At 67.1% G+C, this 17,017-nt stretch overlaps 1 protein-coding gene across 2 annotated transcripts; it reads left to right on the top strand.

Moving 5' to 3' along the window:
* The first annotated feature begins 1,080 nt into the window (after positions 1–1,080).
* On the top strand, positions 1,081–15,858 carry ZNF787 (zinc finger protein 787). Of its 2 annotated transcripts, none has more exons than XM_052655286.1 (3): positions 1,081–1,214; positions 8,447–8,534; positions 14,750–15,858. In XM_052655286.1, the coding sequence occupies exons 2-3, from the start codon at positions 8,456–8,458 to the stop codon at positions 15,823–15,825; spliced, it is 1,155 nt and encodes a 384-aa protein (XP_052511246.1). In that variant the 5' UTR covers positions 1,081–1,214; positions 8,447–8,455; the 3' UTR covers positions 15,826–15,858. The 2 variants fall into 2 exon arrangements, with proteins under 2 accessions (XP_052511246.1, XP_052511245.1); XM_052655285.1 differs by lacking the exon at positions 1,081–1,214 and adding an exon at positions 1,553–1,734.
* The last annotated feature ends 1,159 nt before the right edge of the window (positions 15,859–17,017 follow it).

Genomic DNA, 17,017 nt, shown 5'->3' with positions numbered 1-17,017 from the left:
TCCTGACCCAGGGATCAAACCTTCCTCTGTTACACCTCCTGCATTGGCAGGTGGATTCTTTACCATTATCGCCACCTGGTAAGAAAATAATTATAAATAACATCAATAAGTCATCTGTCGCACAGGTGACAGCCAGTCAACCGTAGACCCAGAAAGGGATCAGAAGGACTCAGCCCGCGAGGACACTGTGGTGTAAATAATTTAAAAAGCACGTATTTACTAACAGAAACAGGTAAGCTCACAAAGCGCCCTCCTCTCCAGAGAGGAGGTGAATCCCTGGACGTTACGATCAACCTTCAGTGACAGGAGGCAGTTTGCAAAGGCAGTGCTCAGTGTGGGAATTGGGAGCCAGACTCCACGAGTTCGAGCCCAGGACCCGCATCCTCGGTGTGTGGCTTTGGCCAGGTATCTTGACCTCTCTGTTCCTCATTATCTGCACAACGGGACTGGATTATCCACAAACTACTTAATATACCTAAAGCCCCTGGAGGCAGGCGCACAATGTGTTATTGTCGCTCTGGAAGGGAGGACACCGGCTCAAGCGCGCGCCGGGCGGCGCCTGAAGCGATCAGTCCAGTAAAGAAGGGACCAGGGCGGCCGACGAGAGAGCCCTCCGGGCGCGCGGGCTCCGGCCGCCGCGGGCGGCGCCGGCACGGAAGGGGTTACAACGATAGAGACGACCGGAGGACCCGGGGTAGCTGAGTGGCCCTGGCCGCCACCCTCCTCGACGCCTACCGCGCGACCGCGCAGGCGCGAGAGCCCAGCGCGGGGGCGCGGGGCACCTCCCTGGGCACCCGGAAGTCTCCGCCTAACGGGCCGAGCCCGCGCCTGCTGGCCTGGAAGGGGGCGGGGCGCGAAGCCCCTCGGCGCGCCGCGCCATAGAGCGTGGCCGGAGGACCCGTGTCCTAGACGCGTCCGGAAGTGCCACCCTGGGGCGCCCGCTCCGCACCATAGAGCTGGGGGGGGCCCGCGGCAGCTGGGGGGGGGGGTCGCCAGACTCGCCTTCCTAGAGCGGCGAGGACGGGGTGGAGGCTGGAAGGGGGGTAGGGAGGGGAGAGGGGGAGCGGCGCGGGCGGAAGCGGCCAGGAAGGTCACTTCCGGCCTGGGCGCCCGTCCCCCTGACCCCAGGGTCTGAGTCGCCGCTGCCGCCGCTGCCACCATCCGCGAGGGAGAGAGGAGGAGGAGTGCGGCGCGGCGGCCCCGGGACCGAGGAGGTGAGGGGAGGGCGCGGGGCCGGGGGCCGTGCGCCCGGGGCCGGGTGGGCACGCGCCTCAGGGCGCCGGGCTGCGGCCGGGGGGGCGGGCGGGGAGGCGGGCGGCGAGCGCGACTGGGCGGGCGAGTGCGCGTGCGCGCCGCGGGGGCCCGGGCGTGAGTGAGCGCGCGGCCGCTGGCGCGGGGCGGGGCGCGCGCGCCGGGGGCGGGAGCGCGCGCCACGCCCGGGGGCGCGCCCGAGGCGGGGGCGCGCGGCGCGGGCTCGGCCGGGGGCTCGCCGGTGAGGCCGCCGTGTCGCCCCCACCCCCACCCCAGCTTTCCCGGCCGCTCGTGGCCGGAAGTGGTGGCGACTCCCGGGGGAAGTTGAGGCCCCGGTGGGAGAAGCGGCGCGCGCCGGCCCAGCAGGCCTGACCGGAAACGGTGGCCTGCCCCTGGCCTGCCCGCTCCCCTTTCCCCTCTTTTCAAAGGAGCCAGATCCCGTTGCCGCCCCGGGCGCGCTGCGTGCGGCCTTTGATCCGGCCGGTAATTACGGGCCTTCCGGCCGGCGGGAGGCTCATTCATTCGCCCGGGCGCGGGCGGCGGGCAGGAAGCGCGTGCACTGGAGGGGAAATGTTAGGCCAAGGTCAGGCACCGCGTGGCCCGCGGGGCAGGGCGAGGCCGGCGGCCGGGCCCGATTGCCACCCCGAGGCCTCCCGGGCGCCTCACCGCGCCCCTGAGCCCCAGCTCTCGGCCCGGCCACAAAGGGGGGCACCCCAGTCGTGGAAACGGGTGCTCCTGGGGCACAGGCCAGCCGGGGATGGCATGATCAGACGGAAAAGTGAGCCACGGCGAGTGTGGACAGAGACTCTTGTGGGCGCATTGGTTGGCACGAGGACAGGGAGATGAAGCAGGCTCGCTGAGTGCGCGGAAGACCTGGACCGGGTCCATGCGCCTCCTCACCTGCACACTCCTGTCCTCACCCAGGGGACCAGGGAGGGCACCCCAGCCCCAGTCCAGAGGGGCATTGTAGGAAGGGACTGAGGGTCCGTGTGCTCCGCGTGGTTCCTGGTGCCTGGCCCTGCCTTAGGGATCCAGGGTTGGGATCCAGCTGGGGGTTGGGTCTGCCCTTGCTCCCGGGGAAGCCCGGTTACTGTGGCTTATCTCTTCCCTAAGAACATAAGCCTCTTTGGCTCAACGCAGCTGGCATTCACCCCCCGCCTCTGCAGGCAGGCCCTCCGGCCTGAGCCCCAGAACATTCAGATCCGATTCCTTCTTGTGTTGTTTCTCGTCTTAGCCCCTTCCTCCTGGAGGTCTTGGAGTCTAACCCCCGCAGGCGGAGCTAGAGAACTGGAAGGATTTGGCCTGGGGTGGCCCCGCGCCCCGGGCTCTGGGGTCAGAAGACAGGTTTCAGGTCCCAGCTCCACGTTCATCACCTTTGTGACCTCACAGCACAAGGAGTTTCTCAGTTTCTACTAGTGAAAAAGAGGCGTTGACCTTGGTAGGAAGGCTCCCGACACTCCTTTTGGAACCAGCGCACAGCTCTCAGAAGTGGGTGTGAAGCGGGTGCAGAGGCCTCCGGCGGGCCCGGCTTTCCCGGGCTCCAGCTCTTCCAGCCCCGTGACCTTGGACCTGCTGCTTCCCTTTCCCAGGCTCAGTTCCTCCTCAGGCCCCTATGACCCAGAGCACAGTCCACCATCCCTGGGTGAGCCTCGTCCATCGACGCCACTGCCAGCCCCGCCCAGTGCTGGGCCTGGGACACAGTGGTCCTGGCGCGGTGCTCCGTTGGGGGTGAGGCAGGACGGTGCAGTCCTGGAGAGGCTCTGACGCCCTAGGCAGGGCCTGGGGGTTGCCAGGCTAGCCAGGAGCTGGAGGAGCCCTGGGGGAGATGTCTCGAGTCTCATGGGACAGAGGAGCTGCCCGAGAGAACCTGGGGACCTGAGGGGGGGCTGGGTTCCTGGCCGTGGCGGCGGTCTTAGTCTTGACCTGAGTCTCTGCCTGGCTGCCCCGGGTCTCGAGTGGTCCCTTCTGGGCACTCCTGGGCTAAGACGCCCCCAGCCCCGACCCTAGACGTGTCCTGCAGCGCCCCCAGCCGGCCGAGGCTATGCCTGGGACCCCGCTGTGGCCCTGGCCTCCTCGTGGAGGCAGACTGCAGCCAGGGGCCTGGCTCATACCCCGGACCCCGCAGGGTGGGGGTGGTCACCCCACTTGGTGGGGTGGGCTGAGCCCCCAGCACCGGTGCAGGGTTGGTGGGAGTCCGGAGCCTGGCTTTTACCAGAGCCGCTGCCTCCGCTGGCTTCTTTTGGCCAGGCTTGGGGTCTGGGGAAACAGAGGCTGTTTTGGAGGTCTCTGGGGTGTCCGTTGGTTTGGGGACTTGGGGACCCCCCATGGGTTGGGGCCGATGACTGGCTCGGGGACTCGGAGCTGGTGCCTGTCTTCAGGTGTCTCTCCTTCCATGTGTTAGGCCTCCCTGGCCCAGTTGTGGGGGGTCACCCGTCTCTCCGGCAGGGCCGGCAGCCCTGTCCTGGGGGCAGTGCGGGCGCCTCTCACCGCTGCGCTGCCCCCCAGCTGGCCAGCTGCTCCTGGGGCCCACCTGGGCGGAGGGTCTCCCTGCTCTGCTTGCCTGACTGTTGGGCTCACAGAACACTCCTTGCCGAATGGGGGGTCCTCTGCGGGCTGCCTCGTCATGAGTGATGCCGGGGACCCACACGTGGCCCAGCCTGGAGGCGCAGGGTCGGCCGGCCAGGACGTCCTGACTCCCTGGGCTGGAGGAGCTCGCCGTCTGCTGGGGTTTGTGTGGACACGCAGGGAGGAGGAAGTCAGGGAGAGCCTCCCAGGGACGTGCACTTGGCTGTAATCGGGAGTGAAGGGAGCCTGAGCCGGTGCTCCTGGCGGAGGGGAGGACGGGCCCTGGAGGCTGGGCCGCGGATGTGTCCCGAGGTGCTGGGAGGTTGGGTCCGCCCCAGATGGGTCTGAACTGGGCTCCAGAGGCCTGTCCACGTTCCCTGGGCGCCCGGCTCCTTGTGGAGCGCGGCCATTCCTCTTGTGATCTGGACACCAAGCCCGTGAAGACGAGGCGCAGGGTGGAGCACCCACCCCGGGTGATGTGGCTAGGGGTGAGGCCGACTCCACCCTGGCTGCCCACCCACCAGCCCAGCGAGGGCAGCCTCCCATCCCCTCGGTGGCCGTGGGGGTCAGAAGGTGCCCACGCTGCGCCCTGTGCCCAGTGTGTTGTTTGGTTTTGTGTGGGGAGAAGGGACAGTGGAGCTGCGGGAAGGGAGGAGTCTGGGAAGGCTTCCTGGGGGAGGTGCTGTGTTCCCTGGGCTCTGGCGGCAGGTCTCCAGGGAGGGGGGAGGGGCGGGGGGCGAGGAGGAAGGAAGTACCCTGCAGACACCAACCAGGAGAGCTCAGCACCCCCAGAGGGAGCGGAGTCTGGCCCCTCGCCCGGTCGAGGGGTGACAACCAGCGATGGCCCACGTGTGCAGCTGTGTTTTTCTGTCTTGAAGAGTATTTTGTTGTTTTAAGGAATCTTCACTTATCCACCAGCATTTAGGAAGGCTGGTGGTGGCAGACCCCTGGAAGGCCAGAAGGTGCCCGGCAGGTGTGACATGGGGCAGGCCTCCCAGGAGGAAGTGCGTCTGCGGGGCTGACCTGGCAGACGCCGCCCGGGTCTGGAGTTTGGACCTAGCGCAAGGGCCACCTGTGGGGGTGGTTCAGGCAGGGGGCTGGCGGGATGGAGCTAGCTTTAATAAAACAGACAGCAGCTCCCCTGCGAGGTGGTTGCAGTGCGAACAGGTCACCCTCTTAGAGCTCACGGTGACCACGCGCACAGGGATGTGCCCCTGGGGACCACAGGCCCGCGTCCTGTCTGGGTCTGCCCGTCCTGGCTTCTCGGGCGAGCAGAGTCACCGCAGTCTCTCCCCTCCGAGACCAGCGCTTCCTCTTCCTGCTCCTCCAGCTGCCACGGGCCGCACGCGCACCCATCACCGGTGACGGCCATCTGGGCTGTCTCCACGCGCGGCTCTTGTGACTGCTGCTTCCGCAAACGCGCGTGTGAGCTGTCGTGCAGATGTGTTCTCACTCCTCTTGGGTTCGTGGCTGGAAGCCCTGCTGCTCGGCGTGCGCGCGTGCTTTCTGTGGTTGTGCCCGCCCGGCACGCCTGCGCTGGGGTCTGTCTGTGGTTTTGACGCCACGCCGAGCATCTATCTCTTCGTGCGCTCGCCAGCTCCTTGCGTGTCGTTTTAGAGAAGTGTCTCTTCCATCCTCTGCCCCTTTTCAGTCGACTGATTTGTTTGAACCTAGTGCCTGGAAAAGATGAACCGGTCCGTGGTGTGGGGAGCAGATTTGGAGAGGGCTTGGAGGATGCAGGCCCCAGGGGTGGGAGTTGGGAGAGGGCGGTGAGGGTGGGTGCAGGGCCCTCCCGGGGTGGAGGCCGAGAGGTAGCCACTGGGCCTCGGTGGCCTCAAGGCTGGGGTGGGGGCTGGGGAAGAATGGCTGGGGAGGAGCCGGGGGTCCCACCTACGGCCTGACGGCAGCCCAGGAACAGAGAGGCTGGGGGGAGAAGCGAGGAGACGGCCGGGGCAGCTGTCTCCGGCAGCGGGAGCCCTGGGCAGGCTCTGGAGCAGGGCCGGCCGGAGGCGGCGGCGAGATTGGCAGCGGAAGAAAGAGCCGGCGGGTAATCGGTGGGCAGGCATCCAGCACAGGTGGGTGGGTCTAATAACAAGAATAATAATAATTTGTCTCGCAGGCCCTGCCGACTCCCAGGCTAATTGGACCGCTGCAGGGCCCCGCGGGGGTGGGCCTTCGTCTCTGTGGAGTGGGTGGGGGTCAGAGCAGGGCGGCCGGCCCTGACAGGTGTGCTGGGCTGCGGAGCGTCTGGGGGGCCCGGAGGGCAGGACCCACCACCTTCAGCCTCCAGAGTCATCAGGTTCCACAGTTGGGCTGGCGCAGGAATCGCCCCACCTCCCCCAGGGAGCTGCCGGGTCAGGGGCTGCCCCAGGCCCCAGCTCTGGGTGGGAGGGCTGCGGCTTCCCCCGCCCCCCAGGTCCCGGGGTAGGACCCCAAGGCCCCGGGGCTCGGGGCAACACAGGAGCCCGAGCGGCCGCAGTGGAGGACCGCACGAGCTGCCGGGGGTGACTCTGCAGTGCGCGTGCTCGGCCCTTCACAGGGACCCAGGGGGCCTCCCAGGGCGCGCTCCGGCTCCTCCCCGCCACCGCCCCGGGCTCCTGGGGTCCCTGCTGTGCAAGGCCGTGGTGGGGGCACAGGGCCCGGCCCCCGAGCCAGAGCGGCCCCCTGCAGCCCCCCTGAGAGGCCCGGCAGGTGGATGCCGGGGTGTTCACCCTGTGGGTGGCCTTAAGTCTCCCTTCACCGGGGGGTGGGGTCACCGCCCTCTGCTCAAGGCCAAAACCAGAATGCAGAGCGGACTGTCCCGTCCCGGTGCCCTGCGCCAGGTGGGAGAGCCCATGGGCCCTAGAAGTCAGCCAGAGAAGCTGCCACTTGTGGAGCATAGTCGGGGCTTCCTGCCAGGTTCCGAGTTCCGGGCAGACCGCCCCCGCCCCCTCTGCTGCGGGCTCCCCTTGGGCTCCTCCAGGCGTTTCCCAGGGTGCCCGTGTGGCTGGCACTTCCCTGAATCATGGCGGCCCCCGTGCCCTGGCCTCCGGGTCGCAGACTCTGTGACCTGCCACTGGTCGGCCTCGCTGAGGGTCTGTGTGGACACCTCGATCCCACTTAGACCCAGTGAAAAGTTGGACAGCAGCTCCCCACTCTGCTCCAGTCTGTCGACCGAGGGGCCTTCCCCTGCCCTCCTCTGCCCTCCTGGGGCTTCCAGCTGGACTTACTGAGGCGATCAGGAGGAGAGATGGATTCTGTTAAGCACCAGCTCAGGAAAACCGAGTGATGGGGGGGGCGGAGCGCCAGCAGGGGGTCTGCGTGCTGTGGGGTAACCTGGCTGCGGTGGGGGGGGGGTCAAAGGAAGGTCATGTGGGCAGGTCCCCCGCCCTCTTGGGGTATCGTTGCCTCCTAGTGTGGGACCCTCTATCACGGGGGACTTGCCTCATCCTCTCAGGGAGTTGTGGGTTCAGTGAGCTCCTTGCACCAGGAGCTGGGTGTGGGTGAGGGTCCTGCAGTTCGAGGCCCGCCCTGCTCCCCGCCCGCCGTGGGAATCAGGTGGTGTCTCCCTCACTCCCTGTCTGAGCTGCCCTGTCTGGGGGTGTGGGGACCTCTGGCCTTGGGGCAAGCTGCCTACCACCTCCCTGTCCTGCGTCCCCTCCCCTGGAGCCTATGGACACCCTGGGGAGGCCGGAGGTCCCCCACCTTCTCAGTGCAGGAAGCGGCCGGAGGTGGACACCTTCCCAGGGAAGGCCCTGCTTGCTTGACTTGGACGTGGTTGTTCTGGCCCCACACGTGGCCGCCTGGCAGATAGGTATGGATCGGAAGGCTTGCCGAGCGGCCCCTCCTGCCCTGGCTGCTCCTGTTTCTTTTTCACTCGTTTCTGACGTGGACGGTGCTTGAGTCAGGGCCTGCGCACACATCTCAGTCTGTTTACGGATTCACTGGGACATAAGCCACCCTCGTGAAAGGGACAGTCTGCTGGGTGTTACTCACAGACTTCAGCAGCCACCGCCGCCGTCTCGTCCCGGAACGTTTCATCACTCAGAAGCCCCGTGCCCCCACGTGGGTGCTCCTCCCACCCGCAGCCTGGCAGCCCGGCCTCAGCCCGACCTTCCATGGCCCGCTCCACTCCCCTCGCTGCCTCTGCGCGGCGCTGCTGTGAAGGTGGCCTCGGAGCAGGATTCTGGGGCCACGTGGGCTGAGCCCCTGTGGTCAGCCTGCCAGGCTGTTCTTATGGTGGCCCTCTTGGTTGGCACACCCGACCACCCTCTGCCTGGACTGTGGGGTCTGGGGGCCCGTGTATCGGCGTTTGGCTGGCTGCCTTCCGGACCTAGAGCCTCCACGCTGCTCGGGCCGTTCATGGGCATCGCCCACCGTCAGCAGCGCCTGCTGTGTCTAGCGCTGTCGTGGGCCCAGGGGTCTCGGGGTGGTGCGTCCCAGGGCCACCAGCTTCCTGGGAGCCACGTGGCCCCATGCCCCCCCCCCCCACTCGGGGCAGCCATCCTGGGAAGGCGGCTGGGGTCCCCGGCTCCGGCTGAGCACCACCCAAGTCTGTCTTGTGGCCGTCCAGCTCGGGGGTGGAGGGTGCAGCAGGGGCCCCCGCGTGCGCTCTGGCGTCCTGTGAACCCTCTCCTCTCCCCTCCGACAGGGCCCAGACATGGAGCTGCGGGAAGAGGCCTGGTCTCCGGGGCCGCTGGACTCCGAGGACCAGCAGATGGCCAGTCACGAGAACCCAGGTGAGGGGCCCTGGGCTTCTCCTGGCTGATCTTGCGCTCTGCCCGCCCCCGGCGGTTCGGGGTCCCAGCCAGCCACTTCCCGGGCCTGGTGGGGTCTCCGTGGCCCCCCAGCTGGGAGCCTTTGGGGGCTGCCGCGGGTGGGGGCTCCTCAGCCCAGGGAGGGCCCAGGGGCTGGGGGCCAGGAGGATGTAGGGCGTCCGGGTGGGCCTGGGTCCTCCTGGGTTTTCATCTTCATATAAGACATGGGCAGCCTGTCTTATTTAATAAAGCGTTACCTGGCTTGAGTAACCTCCTCTGTGAGCCCCCGGGGATGAGACTTGGCGTGCTGAGACCCGGCCACAGCCTCCCCAGCCCCCGCCCTCGGTGGGAGCCGTGGCCCCGTCTCCCTGGGCCTCTGGGCTTCCGTGCAGGGTGCCTGTGAAATAAAGCATGAAGTGCTCCGTGCAGCTGTCGATGCGTCTTCGTGCGTCCTGGCCGGCGACCGCGACCTCTCACTGTGAGGGCTCCCGGCCCGGGGCCCAGACCCCACCCTACAGGGAGGCCCCAAACCCTCCTTCGCTGCAGCGCCCTGCCTCCTTGTCTTACTGCTTTAAAGTAAGATTAACCGGAGGGTCGGTTTCCTTCTGGAAACTTCCAGCCCGACAGTGTGGTGGCCGCTCGTCCTGCTGCCTGGCCCCAGCAGTGAACCACACTGGGCGGTCCTGCACTGCCTGTGCCCCTTTCCTGGGGGATTTCAAACAACGTTCCCCGGTGTCTCAGCGGTTCACCCATAAGTTCTCCGGGAGCAGCAAACGCTCGTCTCGGCTGACGGCCTCAGCGTTGCCCCTGCCTGTCTTCTGCTGCCAGAAGCCTCCGGAGGGCGGTTTACCTCGGAGCCCGGAGTTCTGCCCGTCCACACTGTCCACTCGTGCTCTGGCTGGGCAGACCTTGACGAGCAGGTGGGCTCTCACCTGTGCCCTGCCCAGCAGCCTGCTCGGGCCCCTACCCCGTGACCCCCTGCTGCTCTGCTCCCCCTTGTGGGCACCCCTATAGGCCCCTCCCGTGAGGGGCAGCGTGGGACCCCTGCCCCGAGACCCCAAGTGCTGTCTGGTGCGGTGGGGAGGGCCGAGGGGCCCCGGGGGTAAGGCTGTGAGCCCGGGGCACGGGACAGCAGGGCCACCAGGAGCCAGGGTTGGGGCTGGGCTGGACTGTCTGCAGGCCGCAGCCAGGTCTGTGCTGACTGCCTCATGGGCATGCTGACCCCCGCCCCAGGCCTGCAGACCCCTGGGGGGAGCCGGCAGGGGTGCGGTGTGAGAGCTGGCTAGGTCTTCCACGTGGGTGCTCAGAGAGAGGTCCTCTGAACACGATCGTAGGTGAAGAGATGGTCTGACTGAGGCGGGGAGGAGTCTTCAGCTGGTGGGTTGGAGATCACCCTCCAGGGCCAGGGTCCTGGCCTCGCGCGGTCAGGCCTGCCTCTCCTATCTCAGTGCCACTAGCATCACCCTGCAGAGTCCCCTAAAATGCTCTGCCTGAGCTGGGGCAACAGCAGACCCGTGTGAAAAGACAGCAACCTCACCCGGGCAAGATCCACATGCCCTGGCAGAGCTCCGAGCAGAGCGGGATGGGGCCGGGCCCGCCCGCATGGTGTTAGGGGCGGGGAGCCGGCTGCCAGGCTGCCCTTGGGGGTCACTGTGGGCAGCAGCTGCAGCAGGCGCTCCATGGAGGGCAGCGGCGGGGTGCACAGGCCGCCTGGGCCCGCGGCTTCCCGACCGTGTCCAGGGAAAGACCCACCGGGGAGGCCCCAGGCAGGGCAGGGCCTGCACAGGGGGCTTCAGGGTCCAGTGGGACCCCCAGTGGGGAGGGGAAGGTACTGACCAAATGGGGTGGTGGCAGAGCGGGGGTCCCTGGGAGATCAGGTCACACACACGGCAGAGGACTCCCGAGGAGCTGCAAACAGTGTCCAGAATGTAGCCGCCTGCGGATTCAGGGGAGCGGGCGCCCAGAGATGGGCAGACAGGGAACTGAAGTTCCATCCTGCTGACCCTACCCCGCAGGAGCTAGCAGAATAAGGGAAAGGGGCCGAGGAGGGTGTCCTCAGATGGGGAGGCGTCAGAGGTGCGCTCCCAGACAGGTGGGACGGTGCGGAGGGGCTCGGAAGAACAAGACCAGGACCACGCGGCCCGGGGCAAGGCTGAGCAGAGAGCCAGAGATACAGACAAAGCCACTGCAGGACGAAGATGGGGCAGCTCAAGAGCAAGTCAAAGCGGTGCATCGTTCCCTGAGGGAACCTGCAGGTGGAACAGAGGGACGGTGTGAAATCAGAGAGAGAAGGGCAGGGTGTGAAAAAAGAAAGGTACCGAAGTTAGTTAAAGAAGGCCCCAAGAAGACAAAACCCTGTATAAGGAAGAGAGCGGTGAAACCTACACATCTAGAACACATTCCTGAAATGGAAAAGTTGGGCGTCGAAGGAGCAAGTCGAAAATCTGAGAACATCAGCTCGGATGGATGGTCTTTGACTCAAGTTGCTGGGCTCGAAGAAGCAGATGCCCCCGGGTACCTGGGGAAAGAGCAAACGGCCCCGGGCAGAGGAGACGGCATCGCGCTCAGCCGGTCAGCGGCGCCTTCTGCCAGGGCAAAGTGGAGGGGTCCTGTTTCTGATTGTCGGGGGAAGCGGTGGGTCACATCATATGCCTGCAGAACCGACCTGCACATTTGAAGGGCACAGGTGAACTTACCCGAAGAGCCAAGCAGACTGCCTCCACATGGGCCCTTCCTGGGGATCTGCGGGCCAGGGACCCACAGGCAGGGAGCAGGGCCAGGCTGGCTGTGAGGTGGGCGCCCAAGTCCTGAGGAACCGTGCTTGGCCGTGCCGGTGTGGTGTCAGCAGCCTGGCAGAGACGGCGCCTCCGGGTTCTCTCCTCGCCTTGTGAGGACCAGGGATGCGGGTGTCTAAGGAAGACCGCAGAGAAGCCTGCTGGCCTGGATCTGTATGGAAAGTGTCGGTTAGAACTTACAGGAATTTTACTTTAAAAAAAAAAAAAAAAGCAGTGATCACTTCCATATTTGGAGCTTGAAATTGTTTTCCGCTCCGAGAAACCAGAGCGCCCTTGTAGAAATGGCCGGCTGCAGGTCTGGGGAAGGAAGTGTGGGTGAGACCGTGGTGGCAGCGATGCTGTCAAAGGCCCCCCTGGGTCCCATCCAGAGGACTCGAAGCCCCCTCAAGGCTCCCACGCGCCGCAGCTGGCAGGGTGACAGGCGGGGGGGTGCAGCCCACCAGATGTGTGTAAATCCGTGGACTCGGAGCACAGTGAGGAAAGGGAAGGTTACTTGGTCATGCTGGAGGACAACGGAAGGCCGGGCAGGTGAGGGAAAATGAGGTTCATCCCGCCGTAAACCCGTGAAATTGACCGCTGGGTCCCAACCAGCGGACGAGGGAGCGTCTCTAAAAACTACTCCACCTACTAAACAGAATGCAGAGCTGACCACAATCAACGCAGGACAAATGCCCTGTCACGACGGGGGTGGGGCCCCTCTGAGCCCGCTGCGTGCAGGGGCCGCGCCGTGCATCCCTCTGTGATTCCGTAGATGTCCGAGTTCCTGCGTGTCAGTGGCCCTTGATGTCACAGAAACGATACGCCATCACACGAGAGACGATAATCCATGCCTTTGGTGAGAGGACGGGATTGCACCTTCAGAATGACCGACCACAGGGCCGGCGGGGCTGGGCCCCCAGCTGCAGCCCACGAGGAGGAATTGGCAGCCCGCGAGGGTCCAGAGGGCCACAGGCTCCGCGAAAAGATTGTCAGGAAAAGCAAGAGACCGGGGAAGCTGTGTATTACATAGGACCTAAAAGACGTAGCTGAAGTCAAAAGTGAAGGGACCGAACTCTTGTCTGGGGATGTGCACTTGGGTGACGGTGTGCAGGAACGCGAGGGGGCGGCTCCTGCACGGCTCTCTGGGCTTGGGGGGGTGGTGCGTGGGGCGGGGCACGGAGGGGCTCTGGTAGGGAGGGCGGACCAGGGGCAGCCGCTGACCTTCGAAAAGTAGTGCCTGCGGTGAAGGCGGTGCAGCACCGCCCCTGGCTCAGCCCCACTCTCAGTTCAGCCCTGCGGCACCCCCCACCCCCAGCTTTCTCTCCTGCTTCCGGACCGGCGCTCCGCCCCTCGCCCTCCACCTGCATCCAGGACTGCTGGTTGAGTCCCAGGGGTCTCACGGGTTCAGGTGGGCTGTGTTATGTCCGGGTCCTCGCGATGGCAAATGCACGTCATCGCCGAGTCACGTGTCTGTTGTTAAACTTTCGGGACAACTTGAAAAGCAGAGCGTGTACTTCGGTCTTCCGCCAATAGCAAGCCTGCTTCCCACCCCCTCCCTTCCCCACGCCTCGGGATGTCGTGTTCTTATGACTGTTTCTCCTTCTTATCTCCCTTGGCCGCGCTGCGTGGCTTGCTGGATCGCAGGGCCCCGATCAGGGTGGAACTGGGGCCCGCGAAGCAGTGGAGTCTTAACGGCGGCCGCCCGGGAGTTCCCGATTTGTTGACGTCGAAGTGGAGTGGGCCCCAGGCCTCTCTTCAGAAGCGCCTCCCACCCTGCCCAGGCTTCCTACCGAAGTGATGTCCTGTTCCGGTACTCCTCGCGTGGAGTCCTGGTTCTCAAAGCGTCGGTGCTCAGTCACCGGGGGTGGCGCGTGGGGCATCGTCCCCCAGCGCTGCCGGAGCTCAGGGCGGCCACCTGGGATCCGGACTGCGGGCCCCTGGTGCTTCTCCGCCCCCAGGCGTGTCGCCGCGGGAGGCGGCTCATCTGGCTCGGTGTCCTCGCTGCGAAGGCCCGCGTCCCCAGCGCCCACCTCGCGGGACTTAACGCACGGATGCCTACCGAGTGCACGAGGACGTTATCTCGGGGACAGTGTTGGGGCACTTTGTCTCCGGCCGGGTGCTGGAACACGGTCCGACCGCTGGCCCTGTGGGCCTGCAGGCTAGTGCGAGGGGGCGGGAAAACAGAGCTAGGTAGGTTATGGTGGGGTTCACCTTTGAGCGACGCCTTTGCGTTGCACCTGGGGGCGGGGCCGGAGGCTGGTGGGCGGGGCTATGTCAGGGGCGGGACCGAAGTCTGGTGGGTGGGGCCGTTCCTAGGGTGGGGCCGAAGCCTGGGGGGCGGAGCTGTGTCCGAGGCCCAGGCCGGAGGCTGGTGGGCGAGGCTGAGACCGGGGCGAGGCTGGGTCCGGGTGTGGGCGGGGCTGTGCCCAGGGGTGGAGCCCGAGGCTGGCGGGCGGGGCCGTGTATGGGGCAAGGCCACGCCCAGGGGTGGAGCCTGGGGTTGTGGGCGGGGCTGGGGCTGGGCCCCGGCAGGTGTCTGAGCTGGAGGCCCCCCCCCCCACCCCCGCCCGCCGTCTCCATTCTGTAGCTCAGGCCCGAGTCGCAGAGGGAAGGCAGATGTCGCCGAGGGTGTACCCAGATCTCGTGGAGCCGCTCATCTCTCCCAGGAGGCCGCCCGGGCAAGCGGCGGTGCAAATGTATTAGAGGCTTTGTCGGGCAGTCGGCCCGTGGACGTGTCCGAGGTGGTGTCCTCGGTTCGCAGGCGCCGGGACCGAGGCCCCGCGCTCCTTTCTTGTCTCCACTGGGCACACAGGGCCCAGGCTGAGGACCTCTGTGATAGAGGCTGCGGAGTGTGGGGTTGCACCCCCAGTTAGTGGGGGGTAGTCAGGGCTCTCCTGCTGTAATCTCATTAACCAGTCCGACCCTCGCAGCGACGGTCGTCTTCCCAGAACCGCAATGTGACACCGTCCTTTCCCGGGCCGATTCGAGCCGCCTGGTGCGAGGATCTCCTGCCTCAGGGGTCATTCTGTACTAGGGCCTTCCCTAGCCCTCCACCCGCAGCCCCGTTCGAGTCTGTTGATTCCTTTAGCAGACGTTTCTGGGATCCCCACCAAGTCCCGGGCATTGTTCTGGGCGTGGGGGAAACGGCTGTGAAGGAAGGACAAGCCCTAGGGGATGGTTACGGAGTGTTCGGTAAAACGCAGGAAACTGGGGGGTGTGGGGGTTGTGGGGATGGGGACTGAGCGAGCACGTCTGCCCGGGGCAGGTCCAGCACGAGCAGGCCAGGTTCTAGGCGCTCCGAGGGAGGTGCCGCCCCCGGCCTGGTGGAGGGGAGCCGGTTCCGGAGGCCTCGCAGCGCGGCCGGGAAGCAGCCCCAGCCGCCCTCCGCGGGCTCTCTGACGCCCTCTCCCCCTTTCCTTGTAGTGGACATCCTCATCATGGATGACGACGACGTCCCCAGCTGGCCCCCGACCAAGCTGTCCCCACCCCCATCGGCGCCCCCCGCCGGCCCTCCGCCCCGGCCGCGGCCGCCCGCGCCCTACATCTGCAACGAGTGCGGCAAGAGCTTCAGCCACTGGTCCAAGCTGACGCGGCACCAGCGCACGCACACCGGCGAGCGGCCCAACGCCTGCGCCGACTGCGGCAAGACCTTCTCGCAGAGCTCGCACCTGGTGCAGCACCGGCGCATCCACACGGGCGAGAAGCCCTACGCCTGCTCCGAGTGCGGCAAGCGCTTCAGCTGGAGCTCCAACCTCATGCAGCACCAGCGCATCCACACGGGCGAGAAGCCCTACGCCTGCCCTGATTGCGGCCGCAGCTTCACGCAGAGCAAGAGCCTGGCCAAGCACCGGCGCTCGCACAGCGGCCTCAAGCCCTTCGTGTGCCCGCGCTGTGGCCGCGGCTTCAGCCAGCCCAAGAGCCTGGCGCGCCACCTGCGGCTGCACCCCGAGCTGTCGGGGCCGGGCGTGGCGGCCAAGGTGCTAGCGGCCAGCGTGCGCCGGGCCAAGGCGCCCGAGGAGGCGGCGGCGGCGGACGGCGAGATCGCCATCCCAGTGGGCGATGGAGAGGGCATCATTGTGGTGGGCGCGCCGGGCGAGGGGGCGGCGGCGGCCGCAGCCATGGCGAGCGCGGGGGCCAGGGCGCCGGGACCCCGCTCGCGGCGCGCCCCGGCCCCCAAGCCGTACGTGTGCGTGGAGTGCGGGAAGGGCTTCGGGCACGGGGCCGGGCTGCTGGCCCACCAGCGCGCCCAGCACGGGGACGGGCTGGGGGCGGCGGGGGGCGAGGAGCCGGCGCACATCTGCGTGGAGTGCGGCGAGGGCTTCGTGCAGGGCGCGGCGCTGCGCCGGCACAAGAAGGTGCACGCCGTGGGCGCGCCCTCGGTCTGCAGCCACTGCGGACAGAACTACTACCGGGCGGGCGGGGACGACGACGACGACGACGACGACGAGGAGGCGGCGGGCGGGCGGTGCAGCGAGTGCCGCGGCGGGGAGGGCCGGTAGGGGCGGCGGCCCGGGGGGGCGGGGCCCCTCGGGCTGGGCGGGAACGACGGCGCGGGACCCAGAGGCTGGGGCGAAACGGACAGAGGGGCGCCCCGGGGGTGCGGCGGGCCTGGGGCGGGGCGCGCGGGGCGCCCACCAGGCCGCCCGGCCCCTCCCCGCGCCCGCCGCTCGGCCTGGCTTGGCCCCGTCGGTTCTCGGCCGAGCCCGAATCGAGACGTTGGTTGGGAACTAGAGAGACCAAGACGCGACGAAACCCATGAGCGGAAGACCATTCGCCCTCTTTCCTTTCCGCCGCCAACCGGGCTGCTGCGAGAACGGCGAGCCGTGCGCCCTTTACCCTCAGAGGGGCCCCAGCGGGAAGGGAGAGAGGGTCCTTTTCCCCTTTAGAATTTTCTTTTAATCACACCGCCTCCTGCCCCCGCCCGCCTGTTATTTTCTTCCCCTTCGCGATCCCAGCCTTTCTCCTCTCCCTACCCTCCCCCACCCCGCCGGGTCTGGGGTCGCGGAGGCGTGCGGAGCCGAGCGCCCGCGTCCCGGGCGACCCCGCGGACAGCGGGTCCCGGCTCATCCCAGGCCTGGGCGCGGCGGGAGGAGGGCACGGGGGCAATAAATCGCACTATCCGATCGTCCCTCCTGTGCGTGGTTCTTGAGTCCGGGGAAACTGAGGGCCCCGCACCCGGGCAGCTGCTGATGGGTGGGTGGGTAGGGGGCACCGGCCAGGCCGGAGGAGAGAGGCCGACGTCGGCCCAGGCCGCGCGCGTGCCCGGGTGCGCCCTGGAGGTTGTCCTGGGAGAGTGCATGAGCGGCGTCCTCAGTCCGGGAGGACAGACAGGCCCGTGAGGACCTGGGGCGGGTGTTTCGAGCGAGGCCCGCCCACCGCTGGTTTTAAAAGGACTCCGGCGGCTGGGAGGGGGCGGGGCGGGGCTGCACAGGCCGTGCCGCGCTTCGCGGAGGCGGACAGCTCTTCCCCCGCGCTGCCAAGGACCCCAGGCTCCCGTCTCCACCAGCCCCGGCGGCCCCGCCTGCGTCCAGCGTCTTGGAAGACCTGTCCTGCACCTTGTAGCCGTGTCCCGTCCTCAGATCCCCTGGGGGAGCGGGGTACAGCCACGGCGTCACAGGTCACCGCAGAGGAGTGCCTGTCTCGACTTCCCAGCGACAGAACTATTGCCTCTAGGAAGAAGCTGGACTCTGG

This window comes from Budorcas taxicolor, chromosome 18 (genome assembly GCF_023091745.1).
Source record: "Budorcas taxicolor isolate Tak-1 chromosome 18, Takin1.1, whole genome shotgun sequence".
In the NCBI taxonomy this organism is placed as follows: domain Eukaryota; kingdom Metazoa; phylum Chordata; class Mammalia; order Artiodactyla; family Bovidae; genus Budorcas; species Budorcas taxicolor.
Note: the sequence above shows the minus strand (reverse complement) of the source record. Positions and strands in the feature narration are given on the sequence as shown.